Here is a 20142-nt window from a genome sequence, read left to right as displayed (position 1 = left end):
GTGCCTCACCACCAACACAGTAAAGAATTTCTTCCTTATATCTAATCTAAAGATGCTTCCTTCAGTTTGAATCCATTCCCTCTTGCCCTGTCACAATATGCCCTTGTAAATAGTCTCTCTCCAACTTTTTTTAGGGCTCCTTTCAGGCACTGGAAGGCTGCAGTTACGTCACCCCAAAGCCTTCTCTTCTCCAGGCTGAATAATCCCAATACTCAGCCTTTCCTCATAGCAGAGGTGATCCATCTCCCTAATCAACTTGGTGACTCTCCTCTGGAAGATCAAGCTGCAGTTATTGTTTACATAAAAATACAGGTTTCAAATGCACTTCAGCAAATCTCCAGCCACAGAATCATAAAATATTCTGAGGGAAGGGACCAACAAGGATGATCAAGCTCAACTCTAAGATGAATGAACCATATGGAAATTGAACCCTTGGCCTCTGTGTTCAATGAATACTTGATGTTTATCCCACATCAGTAGTAATCAAAAGGAATTAAAGTTAGATTTAATGCTAAATACAAGCTGGACTACTCAGTTTTGTACTGTGAAGCTCTGCAGTGTTTAGTATTTGATTTCCTTCTTTCATTCCTTTCAAGAACTCACTAAAAGCTTTTTTCCTGTTAGTTTGTTGGGGGTTTAGAATTTTGTTTATTTTTAAACTGATTTGTGGGTTGTTTGTTTGTGGGTTTTTTTCTGGATCTTCTTTTTAAATACTTCTCAATGCACAATTGCCATAAGGCCTAGCAAGTTCTAGTTAACTCACTGAAACAAGAATTGCACCAACAATACCCCAGAAGGAATGGACATTGTTTAGCCAATACTGCCTACCTGAGTAGCAGTAGCTACTCAAGTACAACCACCCTTAGCTATCAAGGTTAGTGGGTACAAGGGAAGAAGTACAAATAATGGTTTGTGAACACGTTAAAATGTGTGACTGAAGTCTGCATAGACCAATTCTTGTTTTTCAGGTCTACAGCAGAAATGGTTAGAAGCAATTCTTTTCTTCTTCTTTTTTTTTGAGTTGCAGAGCAGTAGGTAAATTTTTTTCTGCTAAAATCTAGGCCTTGCTTCAGTTTTACAACAGCAAGCTACTTAAGTTGATAATAACAAAATTTCACAAATAGCACACAGTTTGTTTTAGCTGTCTTTATCTGATCTTTGCAGGTCCATCTTCAAATAGACCTGAATATTGTTCAAGCAGTAACAGGAAAAATAACAGTACAGGAGGAGTCTTGGCCACTCAAGCTCTCCACTTCCCTGGGAATCCCTGAAGGCAGGGATACCTGCACTAATCTCTGCTCCATCCTGCTGCACAGGGGCTTCTTACAAGGCATGCTGTCTGTAAATGCTGCACAGAGATCACAAACTCTTCTGATTTTCCAGTATTTTGGCAAACTCAAACACCTGTGCTAACTCAAACCCAGCATTTGAATGAATGCAGTCATGCCAACGCCCTCATCAGCCACCTGAAGACCTGATTCTGAACAGTTTTATGCACAAGAGCAACATTTCAACCTTAAAAGTTAAGAACTATGTAAGAGTTAAGCAGTATTTCAAAGCAAGAGGTATATTTTTACATGTTAGTTATGCTGTCAAAATATTTTAGACAGTTCATCATCCAACATGCTAGGAAGACAGGTTTCACTGGAACATAACATACCTGCAAGGGTTTTTGCTTTTTTCTTTTACTGTGATGGAATTTAGAGATCTTAGTTCAGATTGGGGCCGTTTGATTAGGAGGTAGAGAGAAGAAAGATAGGTTTGGAATCCAGTCTTAAGAAAACACTACAGTCCAAAACATACTCCAAAATCAAACAACAAGAGCCCACAGGAACCCTTCACTGACCTGGTCGAAGAGCTGCTTGCCTGTAGTGTTTGGTTGGATGGCAAACTCCAGCTCTGCATCCATAGTAACAACTCGAACGTTGATCTAAGGAAAAAAACAAAAAGCATTGTTTAAGATGCATTGAAAGTTACTTCTAGGTGTTAACAGAGTCCTTTGTGTACAAGAGTCTCCATGCTTTGATGCACTCCTGTAACCTCTATAATAAACACACTTAAGCCTCAATTAGAATCGTGTTATCACACCAGCAAACTTAATTGGGGCACTCATTCTGCTGTTTTAACCAAATTGCTCCACAGGTTTTCTTACTCAACACAGGATTGGACAGATCTTCTGGTTCAACAGGAGGGTATTTTAGACCTGACCCTTTCCAGGCCTAAACCCTCCTGGACTAAGAGCTACTGTGGATACACATTATAGCTGCCTGCAGGCCATCCCTTGGATTACGAAAGGCCCTAATGACTAAATTAAATTTAAGACTTATAATTTAACTTCCATTTATATTAAAGCTGGAATTAATCTGAGGTTTTAAAGGCAAAAGGCTGCAGATTATTCTTATAAAGCAATCAGCATTAACCTGATAAACGTTCATTCTTTCCCTCATAAAAATCTGTTCAGCACATAAAAACAGCAGTAACAGGTACTGAATGATTCTGCAGGCCAGGAGTTCAATAAGCTCTTGCTGTCAGCGAAGAAACAACATAACTAGATTTACTGCAATGGCACTAGACTGCAAGAGAGGGGTTACTACTAAATGCAGAAGGCAAGAGTGTTTAATGACTAGAAAAAGTCTATTAGCAGTTAATCAGGATGCAAAAGCAGCAACTAATCTTGCAGGGAATGGCATAAGGACCAGTAAAATGGAAAATTGGGAAAGGATTATCTCCAACTGTTCTGAATACAGCTTGTAATATTATACTACTTCTCAAAACCACAAAAATCCCAAAACAAATCTAAAAATCCCAAATATGTATGATTGTGTAGTACAGTTATGCTACAAGGCCAGACAACATGTAAGGTACAGGCAGATGAGATTTCTTTACAATTTCCCAACAATTTGGTAATGCCACATGACAGAAAGCCACGGTTAAGAGACCAGGACAGCCTGGCCCACATCTGAAGAAAAGAGAGGTAAAAGAGGAAGGAGAGGAATAGAATCACTCACTACAAAGCTTCGGCCTTCAGCAGTTCCCAGCAACTTAATTATGTATGTTTAAACTCTAGGATAAATGTCACATGTAACAATGTCACAATTAACACAGAATTGTGAATAAAACAAGTTGCTTCAGCTAGTTTTAGTAAAATATATTTAAAAGCTTTGCACTCCTTTTTCAGTGAGACACTGAATGTTTAACCAACCTTCTTCAGTTTAATGGTGGACCTGTCAATGTTAGGTTAATGGCTGAACTTATTCTTAGAGATATTTTCCAAACTAAATGATTCTATGAAGGCATCAAGTATCTTTATAGAGTTGTTTCTTTTCTTCTGCTCCCATATGACAGAGTATCCTCCCAAAGAAAGATGACTGAAGACACTTTCCAAGTCACAGGACCCCAGAACTAAACCAGAGAAGATGACTTAGTGATGCCGCTTTTAAGCTGTGTTTTTAAAGCACTGTCCTTTAAAAAAATTCTTTAAATGCAAGATGGAAGAACAAGCAAGAAGGTAAGAGGAGTTCTTGGAAAACCTAACTAGCATTCGAGATCATAATGGAGCACGGAGTTATGCTCAAGGTTTTCTTCCCATGCCTTAAGAAGCAAAGGTTTCCCAATAAATTTTTCCAGTATAGGAAGGTAGGGGAAGTTCAGATATCAAATTCTTTGGAACAGCAAGTCTGCAATTCAAAGATGTGACCTTAAAAAACACCTGTTGCTTAATCCCTCTCAACATTAAATCCCTAATCATATTCTAATCCCTTTCTACCCACTTCAAGAAAACATATGCTCATCGTCTTAGTTTTGTGCTGAGCAAGTTATTTGTTCTTCTGGCTGAAACACCATAGAAGTGTAAAATAAGTATCACTTTACAAGCTAAAGAACTTAAAGGAGGTGCTTCTTACTCCTTACCAGAAAACCTGCAGAATGCTGGCTGAGTACAAAATTCCAGCTCATACCAGCATGTATTTTCTTCTCTCTCTCCTTGGTGGTTATCTGCTAGTAAAAAAAGTTAAACTCCCTAGTCTTGCTTCACTACAACCCTCAAAGACTGTAGGATCAGCTATACAGTGAGCTATTTAGTGCATTTAGCTGCTACATATTTCATTAATTATTTTAGTATTAAGACCAAAAATTGTAGTCATCTGCTTTTCCACTTCAATCACTTAAAGTTGGAAGCATGCAGGAACATGACTACTAGTTATCCAAAAAGCTTTCAAGGACACTTGTGGCCTGCAGTAAAGGCTAATTCCTGTGTCCTCTAAGGGCTACATAACCATCAGGACAAAGAGGAATTTCCCTGGTGCCCTCAGACAAACTGCCAGCCACAAGACAGGCACAGCAAGAAGAGACCTTCTGTCCCTTCAATGTGTTGATGACTACCTGGAATATCCTTTGAGTCTCCTTCCTGCCCTATTAAGCCCTCCTGCTTCTCATCTCCAAACCTTAGCCTTGACTTCATGAACATAATGATTTTAACAGTGTTTCTAAATGGATGTCCTACAACCACTCCATACATGCAAGCTTTTAGCCACAGAGAAACTCTTAGTAAAGCAGCAAACAGAGCTTAACCCACACGAAACTCTGGTTTAGACAGCCTGAAGAAACCTCGATGTCTGCTCCACTGAGAGTCGATCAGTTTGGCACTCAGCTCAGACCAGATGGAGCTCCCCACGGCGCCAAGACGATTAAATCAACACCTAATGTGCTAACCAATTCAGGCATTGTTGGGGAGGAAAACAACCAAGAACCCAAACTCATTTCCATGAGCAACAAAAAGAAGAAGACACAGTTGGGACAACTTTCACAAGTGAAGTCCTGCTCACCCTGTCTAGGCAAGGCATGTCCTTTATAAGATCCTACCAAATCCTGGCAGTAACCCAGGACAATGTTGAAGCCATAACCAAAATGAAAACAGCTTTTCATTTTTAAGAGCACAAGGGTGTGGAGAAAAGAGAACAGCTATAATACATGAAATAAAGCTTATATTAAAAAATGTGTGCTTTTATGCACAAAACACTCTAAAAATCATGGACAGTAAGATGTAACTTCTTTCTTGATAGGCCAATGTCATAACACTTTATTATTCTGGGGGTTGGAAATAGATTATATTTAAGGTCCTTTCCAACCTAAACTATTAAATAATTCTACTTTTATGTCTGAGGCTAACACACTTAAAATGACAAATAGGGCCCTTAAGGTTTCCTTGTGCATACAGAAACACTACAGAACACAAATTTTTCCTCTTCCTGTCTTAGGATGTATAAAATTGCTAACAAATTTGATCCAGAAGGGAAAAAGCACGTTGTTGAAAAGGCAATGCCATCTGCATTAAAATTAAAAACTCTCAATTAAGCTGAAGAATTTAGTACACTGAAAGACTGAACACCAGTTCCATGACTTCATACTGGACTGTAACATGCTAGCTACCTTACCAACTCCAGCTAGGGAATAGAAGATGAAGGCCAGAGCTAGAGAGAACTTCAGAGTACAGTTTAAATGATTGTAACACTATGGAAAGCAATGGTAGTTAGAATGGAATCTTCTGTGCTTTAGCAATGCCCTTAAGTCATGCATTTGTTTCTTTTGTTGCCGATAAAACAACATCTTTTCTAATGCTGTCAGTAGATCAATCTGTGGGGCAGGTGCAGCCTTTCAGAGTCCATGCACAACAGTAGAGTAACTTGAAAAATCAAAGTGCCCTTTGAAAAACATTCAGAAGACACTCTCTTAAGGAGGCAACACACTGCCAAGCGGCTGAGTGGCACCATGTCTGTGGAAGGATCAAGACCTAGACAGGAACCCAAGAAGACATTGCCTTTTCAGCCCCATCCTCTCTCAAACACCCAGAAAAAACTACAGCTGTGTGTTCAAACATTGGATTCTTGAGCACCTTGGTGCAGAACCACTATATGATTGCAGGCAACACGGTATCTTTGAAGCGAACCATCCCTCTGCTGATACTGCAGCTCTACTGAAAAACATCCCACACTAAAGGGAAAAGGGCAGGGACAACAGGGAAAAAACCCCACAGCTGCCAGACACACTATGCTATTGTGGGTATTTTGCACTCTGACACATGTAATCGAATAGTTCACTTGCATAATAAAATAGTTCAGTGAAACCACGAAGTTGTGCAATGTCATTTAAATAAGACCATACAATTTAATTTCAGTAAATACATATGATAAAGGGCACTAAATACCAACTTTTACCCATTAACACAGGACAAACCGGTACTTAACTGTGTCACTTATCATTGTCATTAGGCAGGTCTAAACGCCTTAGACAATGCTCAGGAATGTTTTCTCCCCTTTCCAAGGAGGAAGAAAGACCCGAGTCTCCTAAACAGCAGGTTTCCAAGCACGGTATCTTTCCAAGTGGTGGCAATTGGCAGTGGAGAAACCTAGATAGACATGCCTCGTTTCTTTAGTCACTGGATGTCTGGAAATCCCAGGAGTCACTGGTACATTTAAGCAAATCAGCCACATTTTGAACTGCTGTTCTGCACAGCACATTCTATGAAAAACAGCGTGCAGAGCTGTTCAGCCTTTTTGCACACACTCTGACTGTGTGGATATGGAATTACTTGTGCTGAAGGAATACAGAAATCTTGACAAGGAGGACTCAGTGGCATTAATAATAGTATTAAGAAAGTAGTAGCATAAATCCTCACTTCTGCAGGTCTAGTCTTTCACCAGGCAAGCAGCAGCTACTAATGGAACAAATAATAGGCAAGCTTCTTGGACTGGGCAGCAATGCATCTGCAAGGACAAAGTAATCTCATTTTGACCTTAGCAACCAGAGCTGTTCACAGACGCGTGGAGTGATTAAGTATCTGGTAATAGGAAAAACAACTTCATGCAGCAGCATCAGAAGGGCAATGAAACTGCTCTCTATTCTTCCACATTCCATTCAGTAGTGTTCATTGGTTCCAGGTCCAGCAACAAAGAAAGATATTGTCTTAACTGATGGAGTAACTGTTGTCCCAGCTCCTGGAAACTGTTATGGGAAAATTTTCAACTTTGAGGAGGGGAAAAAATCCCAGCAGCTTCAGAGCTCAGAGCTGATCTGCTAACACTTCAGTATCTGCATTCCTCCGTCCTGCATAAGTTACTTAAGTCAACAGGTAATGGTTCAGAGACTGTGCACAGAAGACAACTCTGAGAAGGTAAGTAGTGCAAATAACACAGAAGCAACTGCGGAAATATTAGCTAAATTTATGGTATACTTCTTAAGAATGTACTTATGAACACCAGCATATCAAGAACACAATGCCTGGAGACAATTCTGTTTCTTCACTGACAGAATAACCTGCCTGACAGATCAAATAAAATCTAATAACATATTTGATGTGGTGCCATACAACACAGACTAGGCATACAACAAATCTGAGCCATGTGAAATTACAACCAAATGACAAGCTGTGCACCTAAGTTCTCCATAGCTTCTTTCAGAGCAGGAGATAAATGTCATGAATATCAAGCAAATGGTCAATTCCATTCGCTGCTGCAGGATTGCCAAATTCCAGCTTCCCTCTCAGCTGGGCTCAGCACCTTCACCTTGCTGGAACTACAGCAGGGACACATATTCTGACCTTTTCATGTCAAGTCAAGGTCTTGAAAAGGGGATGTGAGTGGGGTGGGATTGAGGGAAGAAGAAAACAAAGTTTTCTCACAGTCCCTGGAAGATGGAGTGCACTTACAAGATCATTAACAGCACCTAGTCAAGAACAAATAAGTCTTTTGGGAGGACAGCACTGGAATTCAAGGATGTTGGTAGCTCTGAAAAATAGCTGCAAGTGTTACACTTGGAGAGGTGAGAATGGAGAAGAGGCAGAGATGAACAAATTACAGGCTTGCAAACAATGGGCTACAGCAGGACTGCAGAGAAGGATGTGGTTTATTATAATCCCCAGAAAAACACCACATTTCCTGGTGTGATGCTATTACACAGAGGGGAAAATTACATTCTTGAGTGTATTTGTCACCGGAAGCATTACAGCAGGTGACTATTCTGCTCTGCCTGCCTCGATGACTTGCTAGATGGAATGCTGTCACCCAAATCTGAATGCTTCTTTTGCAAGGGGGCAAGTTAATCAAGGAAAGTCTACACTGACCTACAGGTCAAGTGTTTCTGGGTTGGTTGCCAGTTGGGTTTTTTTTAATCTGTGTGTGTTTGGGTCTTTTTATTTGTTGGTGGAGGTTTTCTGTTTGTTTTCAAACTAGATTTTATTTTTAAACATGCCAGTGATCCCTTTCCAAATGGGAGTTGTCTGAAACATGACATGTTTTATATAGAAGCCTATAAAACCTTCTAAATCCACATGGAGAAAACCAGCAAAAAGTCCTCTTATTGCAGGCTGGGTACCATGACAAGAAACAATAATTGCTGGAGTGGTAAGACATTATGATATTATGTAGCCACTTCCATGCAGCCTTCAGAAAGCACAGGTCCAAGTCCTTCCCAGTGCTACACTTTCATGATTTAAAGGACGTCCAAGAACCTGAAATGGGAAGGCAAATGACAGACCCACCATTTCTCTTCTGGGGGAAGGAGAACCTGGTTCCTATGGGAATGGGAAGAACTGCACAGCCCAGCCACGAAGAAAGCCTTTCACAGCTCCTCCCCTGCTCCCATGGCAGAACCTTTCATGCAGTGCCTGCCTCACACGGAGCACTTCAGGGAGGCGGTGGCAGCACAGCACAGCACAGCACAGCACAGCACAGCACAGCAGCCATGAGCCCTCCCCTGCACACAGTTTGCTGACAAGGAGGAAGGGAGCCCCAGCAGCTCACAAAATGTGAATTTTAGACGGCCTCAGTGGCCTCCCCCTGGCTGACAAGGCAGGCTGGTGGCACCCACTTGAGCGACCCAGTTTCCCAGCATACCGTGCTAAATCAAAATACCCCTCTGTGAACTGAAGGACGTGTTCCATTTCAGATCGCATTGTGTTAAACATTGCTTCCTCATTGCAAATAAATGGGAACATTAAGTCACGTTCCAGTGGAATTCCTCAGAGTCTATGAAGCAGTTAGGTACTGCTGCATTTGCAACAGGTAAAATTAGAGCCGAGCAGGCTGGTCTTTGTTCCTCAAAACCTTGCTTACCTTCCCAGGAGAGGGAGAAATACCACTGAGGTTCAATTGAGTTGTATATAATAACCTAGAATCTAGTAGTTACTTTAAAATTGTCCAGTACTGTTGTAAGCCTTAACTACTAGTCAGCTTTAATGCAGCAGCTTGCAGAATCATATTTTTGGGGGTACTAGTCCTCAGTATTTAAGGAGCAATAGCTATATCAGTTATACTTAACTGAGATTTCTTAAGTTTAGTCAAGGCAATAGGAGCCCAGTTACTTGCTCTCATATATGGTGAAAACCACAACTTATTTTGCGGCAGTTTTTCGGAAGAGAAATAAAGTACTTTGAGGGGAAGCCAAGAAAAACTTTGGAGTGAAATGTGAAAGCTAGACTTCTGGATGAAGTGGAGGGAGGGGGGTTCATGTGAGCAGGAAAACCTTCAACACCCAGATGTGGGGAGTCATCCAGAAATTCCAGTTTTAACAAAGTGGTAGAATTTTCAGAATGAACTTCCCCCTCCCTGCCTACACACACAAACAGGTCACAAGACAGCAAATCCATGGAGTTCAGTATTGCTGCCATGCCACTTAACTCTTCTTTGTAATACAGCATGAAACTGTCCTTTTAATTAAACATGAACATAATCCTAGAAGGCAAATTCAAACTTTTTTATGTTTAGATGTGCAGAAGATGCCAAACTAAATTACATGCCTATCTCAGTTCCCTTAATGAAGGCCTACTATCTCCTCTGTCAGCAGGTAATAACTGCATAGTAGGCATCTTCGTGACAAATCAAGAAGCAGCAATGGCTGCAATTCAGTTCTTTATCTTAGGTCAAGCAATGACAGTCTGCATGCCAAGAGACCATGAAGATTTCATGCAGGTGTGGCAAGTGCAAGTGACAGTACATCTCTGATAGCCCTGGCTCCCAAATGCCTAGGCCCCAGACAGACTTCCAGCATTCTCCACCTCTGGTCAGCCCTGTACAGTTAACAATAACTGCTCAGTGAAATAGTAAAACCAAGCACTCTACCCAGAAAGAAAAAAAAATATTTAAGAATCTTTCTCTAGTCACCGAAGATTCCTCCCAACTCTTTCCTAACAAGCAAACAGCATCATTCTGTCTCAAGCCAGGAACAAGTTGAAAAGCTGAGAGACAGAGGCCTATCTAAAACTTTAAAACTCAATTATTTTTTTTAAATGCAAAATTCTCTAGGCACAGCTCTATGCTCTGGCAAGACATAAAGCAACACAGAGTAAGTCTGAAAGGCCCCAGGATACTGCCCTTGAACAAAGCCCTGTACACTCAAGGAGCCCAGGTGTTTTTCATGCAAAACACTTGCCCTCACTCTGTGTGAGGGATGTAAGAATGATTTACTTTGAACACAATATTATGAAAAAGTAGGAGGGCTTATGGTGTTTCATTGAACTACATTAATTTTCACTTTAAAGGCTCTCTGATGCTGTATAATACTCCATTAGCATTTTCAGAATATCTGTGTACAAGCAGCAGTCTGCTCTTTAAAGGAGGAACACACAGCCAGTGACAACAGGCTCAACATAGCACCACTGCCTGGATGTGTCACTTGCCCTCAATGGATGCTAGGATGGATTTAGGAACACGGAGTGCAACAACAATAGCTCCTTTGTACATAAAGAATAAATACAGAGGAAAGCTAGAGGCCACTGGATCAAACTCCTGCATACACAGACTGTTTTATCATGACAGCTGTTGCATCTAATTAAACATAATGAAGTTGTGAGACTAAGGCTTCACACATGAAGTTTACAGCAAGTTCCATAAACAATCCTCAAATAAGCTTTATTTCAAGAAGTTGCTCAGAACCCAGAATGGATCAGATCTTCTGCCGTCTTCCATCAGAAACATAAGCATGGGGCCAAGTGCAGATAATATACAGTTTATCAAGTTTTATCATAATTGCAGGGTCTTCTAAATAATTTAACATCTCCAATATTTACAGTACATAAAGGGGATTCCATCCTTCTGCAATCCCCTTGAGAGAATAGAAAAAAAATAGTATCTTACAGTCTTGATCTGGAACACAAACATAATTTTATGCCTCTGCTTGGCTTTTTCACTTGGAAGAAACAAACACACAACAATTTCAGCAAACGGTGAACTCCACAGTACAAACTCACAACAACCAGGGCAGGATCTGAAGCGCTGTGAATAATCTAAATAAAAGCCACAATAGCCTTAGAGCTTCCCCTGAATCTGAGGCACTAATACTGGTGCCTTTTATTCCAATGCTTATGCAGACATCTATTTTCTAGAGGGCAATGTGCATGGAAAACCCAGTGCCATTACAGTCAGAAGTCTGACAGCAGGAACACAGCCTGACAGCACACAGCTCCCAACACTTTCAATAGACCCTGTGGTTGTTCTTCTGGGGTGGAAGAGCAGCACATTGCAATGGAACAGGGTGGGCTGAGTGAACACAAGGATTACCTGTGACTTACTCTCTCACAGGACTATGACCTGGGAGCTTAAGGCATCCAAGAAACAATTACTGGAGAAATATTCTCAGTAACTGTACTCTTCCCAGACAGAAACTTTACAGGGTGCAAAGCCATATTTTCATCAGATGTGAAGTGGAAGAAGATCAAGGATGCTCAAATAATTACCATGCAAGGATCAACTAAGCTAGCTAGGACTTCTCAGTTTGGAAGAAAATTAACTGAGGCAAGGACATAAGAGCATATAAACTCCTGAGCTACATGAACAGACTAGACAAGGAACATGTGTTCATGCAGCACTGTAGCAAAGAGGTTTGTAGATAACTTTACAAACAATGTGAAGGTTATCTAGGACACAGCCTCTGTTAAAGTATACTATGGATGCTGGAGTTCACAGGGTTTTAAAGCAAGACTGGACAAGTTCACAGAAATCCATTTAGTAACTCATTATATAGGACTTTTCAACCTCCAATACCTCAGAGGAAAGCACCAGTGCATATCTTTGAAATACTCTTCCTCAGGCATCAGCTTTTGGCCAACATCAGAGGTGTACTATTAGGCTACAAGGGCTTCTGCCTGACCTACAAGGCCAGCCATGTTCATACAGACATCAAAGTGCAGAAGGAGAATGAACTCCATTTACTTAGGGAGAAATAGCAGTGCAACAAGTCACACAAGGCCCAGTAATGATGTTTGTTCATTCTGCATTCTAGATACAAATCCTTTTGTCAGAGAGATTTTTGTTTTATATTCCACCCTTCTGTTTTACCTGTTCCATATCAGCCTCTTTCATTTTACTCAGGGACTTCAGTGGAACACACTTCATGGCATTTGTGAAATTTCTTAGTGGGGTTATGTGATGTGATCACCTCTGACAGCTCGATAATCTGATCTATGTGCAATACACTACAATGCTTCAACTTCTCAAGCAGGTACTTCAAACAGCATGCAACAGGCACTATTTGCTCCCAGATAAAGGTAGGTCATGGCAAGTCCTGGAATGTCACCTAAGCACAAAGGCATTGCTCTTGAGCAGTTACAAATCATAAAGGAAAAGGGATTGCAAGGACTGGCAAAGGACCAAAGTACCCCTTCGTAACCCATAAAACAGCTTAAGGGCTCCTGAGATGAAACTCTTCCCCCTCCCCTCACTATCGACGTGTGATGGCAAACAAATATGCTCCAGTGGTTCCCAAAGTGTACCTTGAGCACAGTGACAGCAGATAAAGCACCTTTCAAGAGTTTGTCTCACAACTGTGACAGTTGTTATGGAGGAAGATCTATTCGCCCCCACACTGAGATCAGCGAGTATCAATTATGCAAATCACCCCACCACACACCACAGTTTGTGCAGCAGGAACTCTGCATAATCACTTATCTCTACAGAGACAAAAAGTTAAGCCAGCTAAGTGTACTCAGCTAGGTGTTGAAGAACAACTTTAGCTCCTACAAATAACTCTGAAGGCCAGAACTTACAGTATAGGCTTGAAGTCATCTACTGGGCTACACAGGCAAAATTCAGGTGCCTGGGTTCAAAAGTGAGATTTTTTTAGTATCTGCTTCTTTAGGTAGCAGAGAGCTCACAGACCTCTCTCTGCATCTACACAGCAGTGGTCTCTCGGCAGAACTGAGCCACTCTAGAGTTTTGTAAGCCTGCTCAAGATTCAGCAACAGGACATCCATCCACTCATCCCCAGAGAATTCTCTCTCACACTCATTTCACACTGAGGTTAGTTAGAACAACTACAGCAAACATGGACTTCTTCAAGCAAAAACAAGAAAAGAAGAGACGGTGACAGTAACACCTCAGAGTTTTACACAATAGCTACAGCACTTGCTCATGAGAGGGAGAAGTAAATGCACACAAACCAAACAGGGCAACCACACACTCCCCTCTCAAAGGAAGCAAAAGGCTGCAGGCCTGGTGTAGGGGAGTTAGCATCTCTTCCACTGAGCCTATGCAGTAGATAGCCAAATACGAGTCCGTGGTCATCAGCAAGAGTTTTTCTTACTTAATTAGAAAGCAGAGTCCTGCATGTTAATTCCTGGAGTCAGGATTTTTCCTTAATGGACAGCTGTTACTATGAGGTGTCCATCGGCCTCAGCTGAGCACCTCAAAGATGAGAGCGGATGCAGAGAAGGCAAGTGAATTTCCCCACTATGAAGTAGGAACTAGAAAGAGAAACAAAATCTGGATCTGAACAGATGAGCAATATGGAGGCAGCAGGGTTAGTTGTTACACTGAGCTATGCCTTGTTTCCAGCCTCATACAGGAACAATTTTCCCCTCTCCTAGGTGCACCCACTGCTGTTTTTTGTAATTCCCAGCTCACAGAGTAAATGTTATCTGTTGCAGAAACCAGGCTTGAAAGCAAGCACACAACACAGCTAAAAGCTAAAGCACATTACTTAACAGTGTGCAGCGAGGTTCAGTGATCCTGGGCAGCACTGCCTTCCATCAAGGTCAATCGAGTGATTATGGGATTTACAGCGCATGTAAAGCTCTCTGGGCACAGGGTGCCAAACAAGAATGACACTGATGTGGGAATCTTCAGTGGTCATCAAGAAGTCTTATTCTCAAAAAGTCCTGACATATCACAGCTTTTTTTTCCTGGACAAAGGAAGATGTTCATGTGGGTGGAGGAAGAGAACAGAACAGGAAGGCTTATCTCCCTCCTTTTGACCTTTAAGAAGGTTAAGAAATTCTTTAATTAGCGACTAACATAACAGTTAACACCCTTGGTTTCTCTGTAGCAGCTAACATCCCACAACAAACTGCCCTCGGAAATGCTTACTCAGCTTACACAGTAAATAAGGGTTTTGGCAAACTGTGAACTCATTCTCTTATAACTTTATTCACCTCCTTACATTTACTACTCATAAAATCCTCCACCTTTCTTTTGCAGCAGTGAGTGACACATTTGGCAAATGTAAGGGAGTTCTGGCATTTGGCAAATGGAAGCTTCCTTGGGTTTCCATTTTGCCCCAGAGTGAGTATACATCTCCTGGTATCAAATACACCATACACTGTATCACATGATGGACTGCAACTGGTGCTTACAAGGGTAATATTTTATTCTTGACTAAATCTATAGCCATCCATAAGCTGAGAGTATTTTAATTGATTGTGAACACTTAAAGCCATTAAAAAGTATTTCTATTTCAGTCCACTTACAGGAATCTGCTGTAAAGAGCTCTGAGATAAAACCACTATGTGTAGTTAGAAAACAGATAGTGAAGAAAAATTGAGAAGATCTTGGAACAATGAATAATTTTAATTGTTTATATTTAGAAATAAATTCCTGTCACTACACTTGCATATTTTTTGGCTGGCTTATCGAAAGCTTGTTAAATTTTAATGCCATAGTCTGCTCACAGACAGATAAAGGTTTGGCAGAAGACCTGTATTCTGAAAAAACAACTTGAAGACAGCACACATGTATATTCAACACCAAACAGGTACAGAGGACTTGTCTAACCACTTCATGCCTAGCACACACCAGCCCATTATTAACAACACAGGGCTGGGAAAACCCTTTTGAAACATCAGTTCCAGCTCCCCACTCCTACAGGCAGCAGCAATAAATTGTGTACTGTCAAATTTTATCTTAAGGATGTTAGGTCTTGGAATAGTCTTCTAATAAGATCAACAAGGAAGGGGAAAAAAAATTCTACCCACTCACAACCCCCTCCCCATACATGCTTAATTGTTCTAAAAGTTTAAAGTCTCTTAAACCACAAATTGTGCTTAAAGCAATTCTTTCTCCTCTTTGGCATTTAAATTCCTTACATTTTACTACACAGGTGAAGGAAGAGATAACTCCTTGCATTCTACCAGGCTGAAATAGCCAAGCACCCTCTTATCTTAAGGTGGAATTTTGTCTGTTGTCATCCCAAACCCATTCTCTAGGTTTTGCTTTGAATTTGCTGTCCTGGGCACAGGTAAGTACCTTCATTAAAGGAAAATTCTCACTAGAACCTTCTACTAATGCCTTCTGTTAGAAAAGCCCTACGCATTGCAGATGACATGAACAACAGGACAGTTGTACCACTGATTAATCCATACACTGATTAATCCATCTCCTTCTAACCTGTTTAGTGAGGGACCTTCTTTCCCCACCCCTCCAAGTTTAACTCTATGCAAAGGGAACTTATTACCCCAGTCCTTCAATCCCCTTTATATGTTGGCCCTCTGCATCAATAATGCTTCCCCCCCAGCAGCATGACATGAACAGATTTCATTTCTGTGCTCAGCTTTCTGACCACAGGCCATTAATAAAGGTATTTTAAAAAGGTGCCTCTGGATATGATTCACTTGTATTTTCTCTTTAGGACCAAAAGCTGCTAGACTGCACTTACTGCTGTCCTCTCTTTACACAGTTTTATACACATTCACACAAGTATTAGAAGTTCTTGTGTGATACCACATCAATCAAATGCTATGCTGCAAAGCTAACTTAATTTCTTGTGAAACTTTACATTTTGTTTTTTCCCTCCAAGAGGAAACAAAAAAACCCAAACCCAAACCAACCAAACAAACAAAAAAAAAAAAAATAAAAAAAAATCCACCTTCAATAAAGTAACCAAGAATGCTGGTAGATCAGATCAAATTAACAACTCTATAGACCCGAGATCACATTTCCTCCTCCTTCGGTAAGCACTGTTCATTAGCCCGCAGCCATGCTGTTCTGGCCACAATTTATTAGATTGGTTTGTTTTGCAAGAGGATATAATCCAGCTAAAACACCATCAGAAATAAACTAGAACCATGAATCTAGGAAAATGCACAGAGCACACAGACACTCCAGTAATGAAATGAAGCAAGGCTGAGTAAGTAAGTTTATTTAGCGTTTCACTCATTTCCAGATAACACAGCAAGATTTGGACAAGATGACACCTTTTGCATTTCCTTACAAAATAATTCACTACCTGTAAAGCCTAATGAACCTCTGTACAGACTAGATAGAAATCATGCATCTGAACTGCTGATGAACTCCCAGCCATAAACCCTCATGAACTGGGTATAGGTTATATATTTATAGCTTACTTTGGAGGGACCTCATTACTTTGTAACTGTTACACATGGCAGAATGGCACTGTTAAATTACATATTAACACATGTCTATATTAACAAATACTTATTTCAGTAGTACTTTCTAGACTTTTACTAAAATTTATTTTGAGCATGGTAAACATGCATCAGGTACAACTAATTGTGACCAAATCTTACCACAGACTTGAGAAGCCAGCTTTCTAGCGCTTCACTTTGGTACTCAATTAAGATACAAAATCACTAATGTCCGACTGTTAATGGATTTACAGTTGTTTACTGTGAAATAATAAATTACAAACATGATCCGTAAGTTTTGTGGGCACATTTATAATTTTTGTTAAAACAATAGTTTTACAGAAAGGTTTAGCTTATTGGGTTGTGGGTGGAGGGGCCAGAGGAGAAGGTGTTGCCAAAATTTTGCTTTCTGTCATCATAATCTTTACTTGTAAATAACTGATGACCAGTGTGTGAGACTTCACACAGCAGCATGAAGTCTGCCAAGCAATACCATATTTACTTATGCCATGTAGACAAGACATATGCAAACAAGCACAGGTAATAAATATTTAGCATCCATGCTAAATACCCAGCAGAAAAACACTGCTTCCCTGTGCATCCCAAGAGGTCGTGCTATCATTCCTCACACCTGCCAAAGGCCGTTGTCACATTCGTCCTGAGCACAGTTCTGCCTCTGGAGTGACAGCTTTACATCCTCCCTCCCTGCAAACTGACACGAATCCTATTTAGCTGTATTAAGATTAAATGAGCTGAGTTGGGAAGGATCCAAATCCAGCCTCAGTCTAAAGCAGACAGAGTGAACAGTGTGTTTTACTAAAATAGCCTCTGCAAAATTCCTCTTTTCCATTTACAATAAGGTGGCAGTTAGCCCCACTGAACAGCAGATTAAATGAGAAAAAGGCTTATATTTACAAAGTATTGACACAGAGTCCTGTCCATAAATCCCAGCCAGCAGGTCACATATCAGAAGTCTTTACAGTGCTACTGTCCTTCCCCAGTGGATGGTGGTTTACACCATCCATCCTTGTTATTCACTGGCCACTCAGCTAAGAAACAAAGAAAAATCATCATCTCTGAGGGAATACGAACCTAGCACTGCCAAGCAAAAGGATAAACACAGCTGTATATTTTTAAGAGATTAAAGAGTTTTTGTACACCTATCCATGGCTTCCAGCGTGACTTAGTCCTAAACCAGGATTTCAGATTATTCTAACCAGGATATTTCAAGAAAGCACTCTGTAATTAGCAAACAGCTAACAAGGCAGAAAGAGATTATTCACACACAACCTTTTATACCCATACTTTATAAATTATATATTTGCTTCCCCAGTTACAGAAGGGCCCTCTCAGTTAGTTGTTATTATATGCAGTAATATATCAACCTCCCACTGATGAAATACAACCAGAGAGACTGAAGATTTATCAGTTCTTAGGACTGAGCACAGTGTGGTTTTGGAGTGTTTTTGTCTTTTGTTGGGTTGGGTTTCTTTTTCTTTTTCTTTTTTTTTTTTGTAGGTTTATAGAAACTGCTATGCAAGTCAACCTAAATGCTTAAACAAAAAAAAGTTCAACTAACTTCAACGTTATGGTGATAAAACATCAATTACTTATTACCAAAGATAAGCTTGTTTGCTCTTATTTCACATTTCATTTAAGTGAGCTAATACTCACACAAGTCCTTCACTGCATTGCAATTTAAGAAATATTGCCTCTATTGAAAATAGATAGTAACAACAATCTGTTCTGATCATGCTCTTCAAAGTTCAAAAGTGCGTCTGCTCCAACGACTGCTCGGAGCTCCGCATTAGGCACTTGGCTCCCCAAGGGAATTACCGTCTCTAACCGGCACAGGAGCTGCAGACTTTGAAATAAAACAAACAAACCCACTACAAGGTCGGAGGAGGAGGCGCTGAGGAGGTGGTGGTGTCAAGAGAAAGAAGGAGGGATAAAAAAGACCGTTCAATTGAAAAAAAAAAAAAAAATCCAACCAAAAAAGGAAACAGGTCTTCGGTAATGACTGGTAAAGACCAGCGTGGAGAACTTTTTTATTAAGAGTCCCTAGCATTTAGTTTTTAGATCGCAAAACAAGGAGGGAACAAGCTTTGTCCTATGTTTACAGATGCATACATGCTTCCTGTAGATAAATGCACAGGCCACAAGCATACTAAATGGCAGCGGCGCAGTTGTATCATTTCTCGTTAAGCGGGAGCGTGATGAAAGCTCTTCTTTCGAGAGTTACTCGGCAGCTCTGTGCATGTCGAGCACGGAAGCGCTGCACAAGACGGAGCAATCCACCGCCTGATCTCTGGAGCACGGAGATCCGGGGCTCCGCGCTCCCTTTCCCGGCGGCGGGACGGCGAGGACATCCCGCAGCCCACCGAGATCCTCTGTCCCGCCCGCGGCCCTGCGCCCGCAAGAGCCGCCCTGGCGATCCCTCCGTCCCTCCCGCTCCGAGCGGCCGCTGATGTGGCTCCGGCGCGGGGTGCCCGCCGCTCCCTCCGGCGCCGCGCTCAACTTCCCCGGGCGCTCGAGTCCAAACGCCCCGTCCAGTCCCGGGCAGCAGGGACGGGGTTCAGCCCTTCCAGCCCGGCAAAAGCCCGCGCCGCGACACCCGGAGGTGCCCGCCCCGCCGAGCGCCCGGGCTAGCCCCCGACGCCCAGCGCCGGGCGGGCGGGCCCCGGTGCGACCCCGCGGAGCGCCTCCCTCCCACCGCGCCCCGCTCACCGGCTTCGGCATTTTGAGGGCTGCTGGTTCTTCTGCTACTCCCGACACAAACGTTCATGCAGCGCCTGCCGCGCCTCTGCCGAGCGCCCCGTGCGGAGGAGGTGCAGGAAGAAGGAGCCGCTCCCGGCCACGGCGGCAGCGCAGCCCGCGAGTGCGGCGCCGGCCGCCCGGCGGCGGGTTAAGTACGGCAGGTGGGGCCCGGCCGTGACTCACCGCCGCCGGCCATTGCCCGCCGCTCCCCCCGGCGCCTGCCGAGCGCGGCACCGGCCTCGCCCAGCCACGGGGCAGCCCCGCCGGCTTCGCTTCGACGTGCCCGGCGCGCAGGGGGCACCGCGGCCCGCAGCCTCCGGCAGCCCCTGGCAGCCCCCGAGCCCCAAGCCGTGAGGGACGGCCGGGCGGGCGGGAGACGGGGGCGGGGGCGGTGCTGCCCCGACCCCCGGGCACGGCCGGGCCCCCGGGGCCTGTGCGGCCCCTCCGAGCACGGCCCCGGCCCCGCCGGAGACCCCCGGCTCCGCCGCCTTGCCCTGCCCTGCCCTGCCCTGCACCTGCCGGGGCCGAGCCGGGCTCGGCGCTTCCCAAGCCAGTGGATGGCACGGGGAAAGCGTCCGTCCGGCACAGAGGTGATGCCTTGGGGATGGTCTGTAATAGTTGCTGTGTTTCTTGAAGTGCGAGGTCAGAAAATATGATTACTTAACAAAACACGCAGGCTTGCTTTGTGTAGTAAAGCATATTTTCAGCGATGTCAGCAAAAGAGAAAACTTTGAAAATGCATCTAAACTCAGAAACTATAG

General features: G+C 42.6%; 1 protein-coding gene across 1 annotated transcript in view; it reads right to left on the bottom strand.

Annotated features, from left to right (window-relative positions):
* EZR (ezrin) overlaps window positions 1-19582 on the bottom strand; it is a 37421-nt gene extending 17839 nt beyond the window's left edge. Inside the window, exons 1-2 of the mRNA XM_059467899.1 lie at window positions 19352-19582; window positions 1847-1930 (exon numbers count right to left, since the gene is read on the bottom strand). Of these exons, the coding sequence (XP_059323882.1) occupies window positions 1847-1930; window positions 19352-19363 (96 nt within the window). The 5' untranslated portion in view covers window positions 19364-19582. The remainder of the gene's footprint in view (window positions 1-1846; window positions 1931-19351) is intronic.
* Between the last annotated feature and the right edge of the window lie 560 nt (window positions 19583-20142).

Source organism: Ammospiza nelsoni, chromosome 3, assembly GCF_027579445.1.
Source record: "Ammospiza nelsoni isolate bAmmNel1 chromosome 3, bAmmNel1.pri, whole genome shotgun sequence".
NCBI lineage: Eukaryota > Metazoa > Chordata > Aves > Passeriformes > Passerellidae > Ammospiza > Ammospiza nelsoni.
The sequence above is the reverse complement of the archived record's forward strand: the minus strand, read 5'-3'. Positions and strand labels throughout refer to the sequence as shown.